General features: G+C 35.5%; 1 protein-coding gene across 4 annotated transcripts in view; it reads left to right on the top strand.

Moving 5' to 3' along the window:
- GRID2 (glutamate ionotropic receptor delta type subunit 2) overlaps nt 1–12,867 on the top strand; it is a 1,531,999-nt gene that overhangs the window by 1,346,732 nt on the left and 172,400 nt on the right. For all 4 annotated transcript variants that reach the window (XM_050790431.1, XM_050790433.1, XM_050790430.1 and 1 more), the window contains exon 14: nt 10,105–10,271. In XM_050790431.1, the coding sequence (XP_050646388.1) occupies nt 10,105–10,271 (167 nt within the window). The remainder of the gene's footprint in view (nt 1–10,104; nt 10,272–12,867) is intronic.

The raw sequence follows: 12,867 nt of genomic DNA, 5'->3' as shown, positions 1-12,867 counted from the left end.
GTACTATTATTATGTGCTAATAGTAAAAGAAGGCCTTCACCAAAAAAAAAAAAAACAAAGAAAAGAAATTGAGAAAGTCCTGTCTAACTTGGCTACCTTGTTTTGGTGACTTACTATTTTATTTCTTATTTTTATTGTTTCAGTAGCAAAAAAGTTTTGAAGTAGTTTTATTTTTTTAATATGTCATTGTTTCACAATGAGTTTTTGTTACAACCTACACATACCATCAAACAACACAGGCGCAGTCAGTTCATCCTTTTTACACTCCTATGGTTTTTTCAAAAATCATCAAACAAGTTTGGAAATATAGCACGTAAATTCTTATTTTACTGTATTCTTTTCTGCATTGTCACTCAATGTATTTCCAAATTAGAGAAGGACACTCTTCTTGTCTCACACTTTGAAAATGATTTTATGACAGTCCAACATTTTAGCCATTAATAGTCATCTTGTAGTCATATGTCTAAAGAAGCTAGTTATCTCCTTCCATCTCTATTAAGTAAAAACCCTCAAGTTTTTCTGCACATTTTGAGGTAACTGAAAAGTGACCAAAAATTTTAATTATGAAAGCTTTCATATCACAGGTAAGCAGTGTTATACACAAGCTGTGCAGTTCATTTTGCAGGTAAGATCTTTTAATTTTCTTTGATAAGAAGTTTACAGACTAAGAGCAGGCACAGTGGTTCTCGCCTGTAATTTCAGCACTTTGGGAAGCCATGGCACGTGGATCACTTGAAGCCAGGAGTTCGAGACCAGCCTGGCTAACATGGCAAAACCCTGTTTCTACCAAAAATAATACAAAAATTAGACAAATGTGGTGGCCGCACACCTGTAGTCCCAGCTACTCAGGAGGTTGAGGCAGGAAAATGGCTTGAACCCTGGAGGTGGAGGCTGTGGTGGTCTGAGACGAGCTACTGCACTATATAGCCTGGGCAACAGAATGAGACTCTGTCTTTAAAAAAAAAAAAAAAGGTTTATAGACTAAACAAAACTTGCTTAAATGTACACTTGCAATGTCTATAGAATTTGCAGATAGAGGGCAAGTATCTGGACAAAATATCAGTAGACTTTTGCTTTATGTTTTCTGCGGTTTTATTAAAATATTCATAAAAATCGAGAAGATGATTTGAAACTCCATTTTTAAAATAAAAGTACCTAAAAGCTAGAAGAATCAGTTTTTGTTGCCATTATTTGGCATGTAACTTTACTGTAGAAAACATGCTCATTCAAGTAAGATCTGAAAGAATCAGCTCTATACAGTAAGAGGCCAACACATCTGTTAGCAAACTTTTGTCCTTTTGTTTTCCCACAGAACATTTTATTTGAAACCTTGTAATAAGGAAAAGTAGCTTCATTCCGTTTTATAGAGCTATCAGGGGAACCGCACAATAGTTATGTTTCTTCATGTGGCATGCCCAAACTAACTCAGTAGCCACTGTTTTTAACTGTGCATTGGTGTCTTTGGGGAGACACAGAAACTTTTGATTGATTTAGAAGTATTCCCTGTCTTATTCCAAACTATGAGATTCAGTCTACATATGTGTTTTCACGTCCTTTTCTCCATCATACCCAATTGCAAATTTCTTTTCTGCAGATTGTGCAGTAGTTTGTTTTGGTTATTTGCCTCCCTGATCCAGTTATTTATGTCCTTCCATTTGTAATAAGATAACATTGTCATTTAGCCTTATTTTTCAGCGATATTCAGGTCATGCTGGCATTGGTATTATAATCGTTCTCATATTTATTATCTGAACTCTCAAAAAAAAACCAGTATTGAAAGTTAAATTAACATTATCTTGGTATCGAGATGATACCAAGAAAACCGTCAATCCACATACAAAGGACTATTAATACCCATGATTACAATGTGCTTAAGTAACACACTTAAGCCTCAGCACTCGCAGTGGTGCAACAAGGGATGATTCATTATTGTGAACAGCAAATCACAGTTGCCAACATCAGCAGTCAGGAGCAAAAACAGTGACAGCAACTGTGGGAAACAGATAATCTATGCCATATCCATCTGCTACAAACACAGTGTTGCTTTCAACTGCTATTTTTTGAGCTGCTGTATGGGTTTGATACTACCCCTCCCTAACCTTCTGTACCCATTGCCAAAAACCTGGATTTGTTGCCTCCCTGAAAGGTCCTCATGACATGGGGCTTTTGTGCTATGACTAGGCATTAGAGGCAAATCTGGGCAGTTGTCACCCTAGCTCTTCCTATTAAGCTTACATTTATGAGCATTTCCTTCAATTCATCTATTCAATACTGTGGTTGAGAAATTGGGGCTGGATTATTTGTTTGTAGCCTCAAAGATTTTTTTGGTCTCACTTGAATCCAGTTAAGTGCTCTTTTTACTTTTCTGTTAGAATTGTAATCTTCCACACTGCTGTTTCCCTGGAGTGTATTCTACTTGTTGTAATTCATTTTTCCCTTTCCAACTGTGGAACTCACTACATGGATTATTCTTTTTTGTTTGTCAGCTCATGAGGATTCAGGTCTAGTTGTTGAAGTAGCCTAGGAACTGGCAGTCTTGCTAATTGTAGAAGGTAAAATATCCTCTCTTCCTGTGGACCAGAACAAACAAGGTGACTCAATTCCCCTCCTGAGACACACAGAAGCTGCTAAGGGCTCTCCAGTCTTCTGGTCTGTCCCAAGCCCCAAGGCTCCCGGACAAGGAGATCTCTGTCCATCCATTCACCTGCGCCCTGGCCAGTTTAAAGGCAACAGAACATGTATATTCATGGGAACCAATATCTAAGGAAGGAAGTCAGGAGAACTTGGGAGCCACAGATCTCTGTGAACCAAGCTTTCCTCAAACTGAGTTTCTTCGTTGCCTTCCCTGCAGGTTGTACTTGTTTTCGCAGACACGCCCAGCCTGAAGGAGAGAATCACCAGTTCTTTTCCCACATGCAGTTACCTAGAGCCCCAACCTTTCTAACCTTCTGTCTTCCAGAACCCAGTAGCCATTTGTTTCAGGAAAAAGTTGGCAGCGGAAGGGAAAGAAGCTACATTCAGTTTTCTATTTTCCTAGAATGCTTTTAAAAACTTTAAAAAATAGATTTAGTATTCCTGATAATCTCAAAAAGAACAGGCAAGAGATAAGATTTAGAGGTGGGCATAACACTTCTTTTCTAGGTTAAAAAATTGATTTTTTTTAAAAAGTTGATGTTTGTTTATTTTAAATATATTCCTAGATTATTTATGAAAGTTTGTGCCCCATGATGACTATGTGAGAGCACAAATTAAAATTTCAACAAAATAGCAGGTAAGTTATCATAGGCCAACCATTAAGGTAGCAGTCAACAAAACCATATATATTTTAAATTCAGTCTTCAGTGCTTAAACTTGTTTGATCATGATTTATTGTGCTGTATAAATTCAGAAGAATTGATGAATACTGCTAAATTATTAATTTGCCCAAAGTGTGAGAGGCTACCACCTAAACCATGTGTTATAAATATTAAAGCCATCCCATCTTTAGGACTTATGTGGGCAATGAATTATAAGGACCTCTGCAAATCGATTCTGGGTTAATCATAACTCTTTGCGCCTATGATTCACAATCACATTATCCCCCACTGACCATTAGTTAAAATTGGAAAGAAGTTTGGAGCTTAGTGGGCAAGGTTAGAATTTATTTCTCTCACATTATTCTCAGGCCTTTTCATTTCTATTTGATGAGGAAAAATAACAGATTTTCATTCTTCAACCTTTATTTTAATTTTCAAAAGCTCTGCTTTGTTTCATTCCTAAGAATCAGAAATGCTAAGAGAGCAATGGCTACAAAATCGACAGGCCTCGAGGGTTCAGAGTCATATAAACCAAATACTCATTTTTTCCAATGATCTTGAGAAGTAAGCAAACTTTTTCTTAAAAGCCCAATTTTTTTTATCTTAATAGCATGACCGTATAGAACTGAGGAAATTGCATGCTTTCTGTGGCCCTGGCCATAAACTACGTAGCATTACGTTTCTTTACATAACTGTTGTTTCTCAAACTCCATAGGCTATACCTTACAGGCAAAGGCTACTCTATCTCACATGCTTTTGTATTCCTATGGAGAATCTCCCAGAAATTTATATTTAATGTAGTGCAAAGAGCATAGGAAGATAGCCTTGATCTCACATTCCAAATCTACCACAAATCATTGGTATGACTTGGAGCGAGTCACAATTACCTCACCTGTGAATTAGATATCGTATCAGCTGTCTCACAGTGTTATAAAGAACAAATAAATACGTGTGAAAATGGCATTTTTAGCAGTTGAAAAATGTTTGGTAAATGTTATCTATTATCATAAGAAATAAATGGAGGACAGAGGGAGGATATTCTTTCTTTAGCAAAGGAAATTCCTATCTAACCCTTTTGGTTTAAATGTCACTTTTCCATAATTGTTCCCACTGAATGCTTTTTAATAAGAAAGGATCATCATTTCTGTGTCTCTCTGAAGCTGTCGATTTTGAAGTGAGCTTTTAACAAATTTGCAAAATTAAAGATTCATGTGAGAAAGAATATTGTCCTCCCGATTCAAATCAAGATTGGTGGGATAACAGGTAGAGATAAGTTTGTTTGTGGCATGGACATCTGTAGTTAGTACAGGAGACTGCTACCTAATGAATTAAAAAGCAAAGTGCTTTCAGCATCAGCTCATGATGGAGATGTCAGAACAGGAGCATACAATACATGAGTAATCTATACACAAATAGAAATGTGTCATAATCCCTAACATGTTGAGGAACACAGGTGCAGGTTTTGAAAATGCACTTTCCCATCCTTCACTTTATGTGGCAAGAAATGCAAATATTTGAGAAAATAACATTGAATGTTTACAGTTCTTCCCCTGACAAATGGAAAATTTCAAAAACCTTTAGGTTAGAGGAGTGTGCATAAACGAGAAATGGTTTCCAAAGCATATCTATGTTTTTAATTGGTTAGGTACTATTGATAAGGAATTTAAATATTTGGGGCTTTCTTATACAGCTATTTCAGTTACCAGAATATTTGAGACTTGTCCTGATTCCTTCCAATAAAAGTTAATTTCAGTTTTCTTTTACCACTTTAAACAAAAACTGTCCATATGATCCTTACCATAATAGGATTTGTGTTACAACAATGTAGTACTTGACTTATCTCCACTACTGAGTTGTAAGCAGCTTGACGATGGGGGCCCAAGTCTTACCTTTATATTCCTTATAAACTTAACCTTCAGAATTTTAGAGTTAATGTGTAATGATTATTAGTAAAATTGACTTTAAAGAACAACTGCTATAGAAATAATATAGAAATGGGAACAAAACCTAGCTCCTAGTGTTATCTGGAAAGTGAGAAATTTATCACCGGGAGGCTGTTGGTATCTCAGGCACTATTATGAGGACACAGATGCTAAGCCTCAATAGTTACCAATGTCAATCAATAACCATAGCATCCTAGCATCTTTACTTTGGGGTCTGGAGATTGAAAACACTAGAGGTGGATATCACTTTGGATTATTTTTCCTTCCTCAAAATGAGACCTGAAATATGCTGACATGAAGCTCCCAGATTCAGTTTTGCTTTCTTCTGTTTAACCTATTATGAAGGACTCTGCTGGTGTGGAATTCATTAGCAAATAAATCAATGGCATGTGATTCAGTTACCTACCTAAACATGGCCTCAAGAACAGGGCTAGTTGAAAAATTTTAAGAAAACTCCATTACCTAGTCAGATGGATTGAAAGTTTTTAGACCAGTCCTTCAGTTATTATTCTGTTGAAAAGTGAGTTTAGGCTTTGTTGATGAGTATTTTATAGAGTTTTAATTTGATGGTTAAAAACCATTCAAAAGGCAGTGATTATATGTTTTAATTGATGAAAAAGGCCAGGGCCATTTTTAAAAGCTAAAATAGTTTGGGTTACTATGCAACATTTCGTTGCCATTGCTACAGGCTATAATCATACTGTCTTAATGATTCTCTTTTTTAAATATCCATTCATAATGCTTTGGAACATCGGTATTGCAAGAGACAGCATATATAATGGCAAAGATAATGTTACTATACATTTAAGTAGAGCTCTACAGTTCACAAAGCCTTGACAACAAAGCTAGAAAACTTTTCTAACAGCAAAGCAATATGTCCCCTGCTGGGGAGGTCCCTTGAGGTTTGTAAAGAAGCTGCCAGGGGATCCAGGAGGCCAAACTAACAGTTTAAAACAGAAGATAATCACAAAAAATCAAAGTAGGTTGTTAGAGGAAGCTTCAAGGTCACTGCTACTCCCAATCACTGTAAATTTAGACCTAGGGAGCTAAAAGCAGATCTGCAAGTTGGTTGCAAAGGATCAGAGAAAAGAGGGAAACTATGGGATAACTCTGTGGGTGAGAAATCAATGTAGAGGAAACCTATACAAGTGTTTTTCCTTCTCTCACACCAAGACTCCAAGCATCTCCTAGTTTATAATTATATCAAACCCCATGTATATAAAATTGTTTCTGATGATATTACTCATATTTTTAATCATCAGCATCATTAGTAATAAAAAAGCAGTGTGTATAGGCTGTCAGGATTGTTAAAATGCATACTCCCAGGCCTTAAACATCAAACATCATCATGCAATAAGTTTGGGATTAGATCTAGAATCTACATATCTAACACAAAAATCCCCTAGTAATTCTAATGGTGGTGGTCTTAGCATCACATTGTGAGAAACACTGACTGATAGTACCTAAACTAGGATCTAGGGTACCACAGACACTCCATGAGTAATACTTGCATTACATGCTTTCTTTAGGGAAAAAACTTTTGTCTGTTTCAATACCTCATGGTTTGGTTGGGGTTCACCTCAACAAAAGACAGTAAGTATCCACTGAGCACAGTTAACTGGACTGAAGGGTTTAGGCCATTCATTGTTTCATACAAAACTTTTTACTGGGTATCCAATGTTGGTGGGATCTAAGCAAATGTATTTAAAAGGCAACAATTAAATGTTTCTTTTATATTTACTTCCTTTACTTTTATGTTTAGATATTCCATTCTTTTTTCAGTACTAAAAGAAGTCTCACATGTTCTTCTAGTTTTTCTTTTCTTAAAACTTTGTTTTTTAAAAATTATATTTAATTTATTACACTACAGAAATTTATTTTGTCTGGTGTGACGTAGCGCTCTGATATTGACATTTTTGCAATTATCACCAGTCCCAGTCACATTTTTTGAATATTTCATATTTGCCACACTGATTTGATTTATTGACTTTCTAATGCAGCCTTATTTTTAAAGAGAGGTAAAAGTTTTATGATGGCAGAGGATTCTTTTATTATTATTATTATACTTAAGTTCTGGGATACATGTGCAGAACGTGCAGGTTTGTTACATAGGTACACACGTGCCATGATGGTTTGCTGCACCCATCAACCTGTCACCTACATTAGGTATTTCTCCTAATGCTATCCCTCCCCTAGCCCGCTGACCCCGCAACAGGCCCTGGTGTGTGATGTTCCCCTCCCTGTGTCCATGTGTTCTCATTGTTCAACTCTCACTTATGAGTGAGAATATGTGGTGTTTGGTTTTCTGTTCCTGTGTTAGTTTGCTGAGAATGATGGTTTCCAGCTTCATCCACATCCCTGCAAAGGACATGAACTGCCAGCAATTCCATTACCGGGTATATACCCAAGGGATTATAAATCATTCTACTATAAAGACACATGCACATGTATGTTTACTGCAGCACTATTCACAATAGCAAAGACTTGGAACCAACCCAAATGCCCATCAATGATAGACTGGATAAAGAAAATGTGGCACATATATGCTATGGAATACTATGCAGTCTAATACAGTCTTTATATGACATTTAAATACTTTTAAAAACAGTAGGCTTTTATTCTGTTCCACTGATTTTCTATTCTGAAATACATTTTGTGCTGTTTTATTTTTAAGCTTTATAGCTTGTCTCATTACTTGGTATTCTAAGTCTCCGATAATTATTATTTTTTTAATTTTCAAAATTTCTTTACTATTCTTATCTGTTTTCTCCTAATTAAATTTGCAAAGGTCTTAAGAAGTTCTAAAATAAACTTTGGGCATTTTATTTAGAATTACATTTTGTATTGGAGAATCTGAGGAAAATTTAAATGTCTTTTGTAATTATATATCCGCATGCTTAGGAATATGTTATATCTATCCAGAAACTTGTTCAAGCCGTCTTCACTCAAGTGTTAAGGTATTCTTCATATAGCTCCTACTAATTTATTGTTAAATTTATCTCTCTGTATTTATATTTAGTGTACATAGATATTTTTATTCAAACTATCATCTCATTAATATATTAATAGAAAAACAAATCATTTGTATATATCCATTTACGATCAATCTATTTTTTGAAATCTGAATTTTTAAAATACTTTTTCACCTGATTCTGGTGGGCTTCTTAAATATATCATCAAATAATGATAATTTTGTCTCTACTGGATGATAATTTTTTCCTAATAGATTGAAATCATAGTTTTGCTTCCATCCTTTTTTGCATAGGATAAAGTTGTTACAATAATGTTAATTTTGGGTTAATAGTAAGCATCATTTTCTTTACTTTAATGGTAATGCAGTGAGAGTTTAAGCTTGAAATAGGTTTGCTGTTGTTTGAAGCATTCTGTATCTCATTATGGATTTTCTTTATTCCTGGTTTACCACTAGATAGATAATAGATAGATAACTGTTTATAATTTTGCCAAGTATCTTTCTTGTGTCTATTGAAAGATCATTTAAAAGTTTTATAAAGCCTCATTTGTAAGATATACTGTCACCCCAGTAACATTTCCAATACTAAACCAGTGTTGCTTTTCCTTGTTTAATAATGTTGCATTATTCTTTTAATATAAGCAAACTAACCTTGGAGTTTAACTATTACTTCTATTTATTTTATGAATTCCTTAAGTCCATTTTTACATGTAATAAAGTGAAAATATACTTTATTGAGATGCTTAGGGTAGTAGGTCAGGCTTTTTTTGAGGGGGGTAAATTTGTGACTCAGTGTATGAGTCATTACTGAGGGGAAAAAAAATAATCACTAAAGACATTTTAAGTGAACCAGAGTAAAGTTATGTTCCAAAAATGACGATAGAGGAAGTTGTGGAATCGTTGTATTTTCCTCATTGCAATGCCCACCAGGGAGTTTTCTTCTAAGTTCAGCTGCAAGATATCCACAGGCCACATGCGATAACAGATTAATTTAGAAGGATATAGGACAGGAGATGCAGCTCATCAGCAGGGCAGCATTGCTCATTTTTCTTCAATGTGAGTTGTACTTGCAGCTTTCGGTTAGAACAGGGATGACATGCAAGATGATACCTATGTTGAGTGAGCGCAGAAACCCACCTGGCTTAGAAGCCTGGTAACACGAGTCATCAGTAGCTCTTGTAATAACTCCAAAGGCATAACTTTCAGGGTCCCCAAAAGGGACAGTCCCAGTCACACGAATCACTGAAATGGTAGAAGCTCAAAGACATGGCTTCCTTTCATGCATTTTTTGTTCTCTCAATCCAAATGACATTTTCCACTCAAGGATCATTTTACTACAAGCAACGTGGCCTAAAAGTATAGTAAACATTCGACCTTTTCCATGTTTTCAGAACAGAGCTATAAATTAACCAAAGTACAAATTATCATTCAGAATAAAAGTTTACTTAGAAATACAGTCTGCCCTCCATATCTGCAGGTTCTGCAGATGCAGATTCAACCAGCCATGAACTGAAAATATTTTTAAAACACAATAGAGAGTAATAATATAATAAAAATACAAATTAAAAACAATACAGTGCAACAACTGTTTACATACTATGTACATTGTATTAGGTATCATAAGTAATCTAGACATGATTTAAGTATACTGGAGGATGTATAGAGATTATATGCAAATACTATTCCATTTTATAAAGGACTTGAGTATCCCTGGATTTTGGTATCCACAGGGGTTCTGAAATCAATCCCCAACAGATACTGAAGGACAACTGTATGTTCTATTATTTTTGGCATAATTAAATATATACAAATGTAATGTTGTTCATCCTGTCTATGTAAATTAAAATTCCAACTTTAAACCCTATTTCTTCTTTTGTTCTTCATTTTTTCACAGGTAAAATATGGAAATTATGCTTTTGTATGGGATGCAGCTGTATTGGAATATGTGGCTATCAATGACCCAGATTGTTCCTTTTACACCATTGGAAATACTGTTGCTGATCGGGGATATGGAATTGCATTACAACATGGCAGTCCTTACCGAGATGTTTTTTCACAAAGGTAAGATTTGTGTATGACCAAATAAGGGGAGAGATGAAATTTAGACAAAGAATATCCATTGGTTACCCGATCTGGTTTATTACATTTTGTTTCCTTTGTTAGGAGAAGCACAATAAACAACAACAACAAAAAAGATAGTTATAAGTGGTTGTTCAATAAGACACTTATTACCTAAAACATGAAGTATTATTTTTCCCATAAGTAGTGGGAGAAATAATGCTACATATAACTGGTTTTACTTTCAAAAAATTGATATGGTAAAGAAAGTAGGTGTGTTAGTTATTTCTATTAGAAGTAAACTAGTAATCTAGTCTGAATTTTTAGTAACAAATGTCACAGAGTTAAGAAAATGAATTCATTCTAAGAATACAAAAGCATAACATAAACTTCAGGACCAAGTTAAAGTTCTGATGAACTGAGGCACATAATGACAGGGATGTTTCCACCTGAATTTTGCAAAGGAAACAGTTAAGATTTTGGAATTCCCCACTTAGCATCAAAGTATACGGTAGATTTTGTCATGGAAATCAAGGAGATAACTTATTAAGACATTATATCCATTTTCAAATAAGAATGTTCTATGATAAAGTAGTTGTTTACAATGGAAGACTTTTAAATATATATTTTAGATTAACAATGCATATGAAAGACTTGGGCCTGAAAGGAATGCACAAAGATTACTGCATTTCATTCTATCTCCTACCAAACAAGCCTGGATCTAAGACAGATTAATACCTTCCACGTAGAAGTATATCCTATTTTATACTGAAAGTACATTTTGTTTAGTTTCTAGATTTTCTTCTACCTATTCTCTAGAATCTAATGATAGTCTAAGAGGGCAGTTCCAGATAGTACTAAGGCCGTAAATTTCAAACAATTTGAGTTATATTTCTCCAAATTTTAGGATAACAAAACAGCCAGGCATTTTGTGTGTATTTTTTTAAAAGAACTAAAAATCAGTAGTTCACAATTTATGCCATAACTCTTCCATTAGCAAACCATAAAAATCTAAACCTCTCTCATGACATGTAAAATGAAGTTAGATTAATTCTAAGGTCCTGTATTAGTCAGCTTTTCTGTGTAGAAAACAACTCTAAAGTATAAGTGATTTAGAAAAGTTACTTCTCATTCATGAAACAAGGCTGTAATTTGGTTGTCCTCTGCTTCAAACTGTGGGTCAACTGCAGGTCTACTCTGTGCAAGCTTCTCATTCCAAGGCCCAGGCTGAAGAAGCCGACCTAACAGGGACATGCTGTTCTCACTGCAAAGAGCATTTGCAAAAGAGGTTGGCAGAAACCTGCAGTGTCTCCTGTGCTTCTTGCTTGGATGTGGCATATGTTCCATCTGCCCACAGATCACAAACCAAAGCAAGTCTCATGGCCAAGCTCAAAATTAATGGAGTGGGTAAATGTACTCCACATACAGGGAAGGAAGGCGTAAAGGATTATGAATAGGCTGGACGCAGTGGTTCATACCTGTAATCCCAGCACTTTGGGAAGCCAAGGCAGGTGGATCACTTGAGGCCAGGAGTTTGAGACTAGCCTGGCCAACATGGAGAAACCCCATCTCTACTAATAATATGAAAATTATCCAGGTGTGGTGGTGCATGCCTATAATCCCAGCTACTTGGGAGGCTGAGGCATGAGAATCGTTTGAGCCTGGGAGGTGGAGGTTGCAGTGAGCTGAAAGTGAAATACATAGGCATTAACTGAGAAGCAAAATACTAAATAATAATCAATCAAAACACATTTATTGATGAGCAAATTCTCAGAGGAACAAACTACAAAAATCAATTATGCCATAGGGAATCAGTTTCTGTATCATGCCATAGGGAATCAGATTTCTGAATCAGTCTGTAAAGCACTTGGCATCTAGTTGGAGATACAAGAACCATGCACAAGAAACAAAGAACAATACAGACATTTCTATAAATGTGTGTTGATATATATGTATTAATATCAGTATTGTTTATTATTTTAAGTTATGTAGTTAAGGTATTGAAATAATTGAACAGCATGCAGAATAGTTAAGCAAAGGAAAATGAGTGAAACTCTCCAGAGAAGGTAAGCCTGGAACTTGACCTTGATCAGGCAAGGCGAAATAAGGAGAAATAACAAATAGAAGAGACCCTTCTAATTGCTTTTAATTTAGATGTGAGAATGGAAAAGTATAATAGAATAAAAAGGGATCCCGGGTTTCATGGTGAAAGACCAGCAGAACTGTTTAATGAATCCTTAACATTACTCAGATAATTGAGAAAAGGATTATTGATTATTGATTAGTTATGGTTACTTGGCTTTTTCATTACTAAAAATGTTCTTGTTTTTCGGACTTGATTTTCTGGATTTTTTTTTTTTTGAGACATTGTTTCACTCTTGTTGCCCAGACTGGGGTGCAGTGGCATGATCTCGGCTGACTGCAACCTCCCCATCCCGGGTTCAAGCGATTCTCCTGCCTCAATCTCCCGAGTACCTGGGATTACACGTGCATGCCACCACACCCGGCTAATTTTTTGTATTTTGAGTAGAGATGGGATTTCGCCATGTTGGGCAGGCTGGTCTTGAACTCCTGACATCAGGTAATCCACCCGCCTCAG

This window comes from Macaca thibetana, chromosome 5, assembly GCF_024542745.1.
Source record: "Macaca thibetana thibetana isolate TM-01 chromosome 5, ASM2454274v1, whole genome shotgun sequence".
Classification (NCBI taxonomy): Eukaryota; Metazoa; Chordata; class Mammalia; order Primates; family Cercopithecidae; genus Macaca; species Macaca thibetana.
Note: the sequence above shows the minus strand (reverse complement) of the source record. Positions and strands in the feature narration are given on the sequence as shown.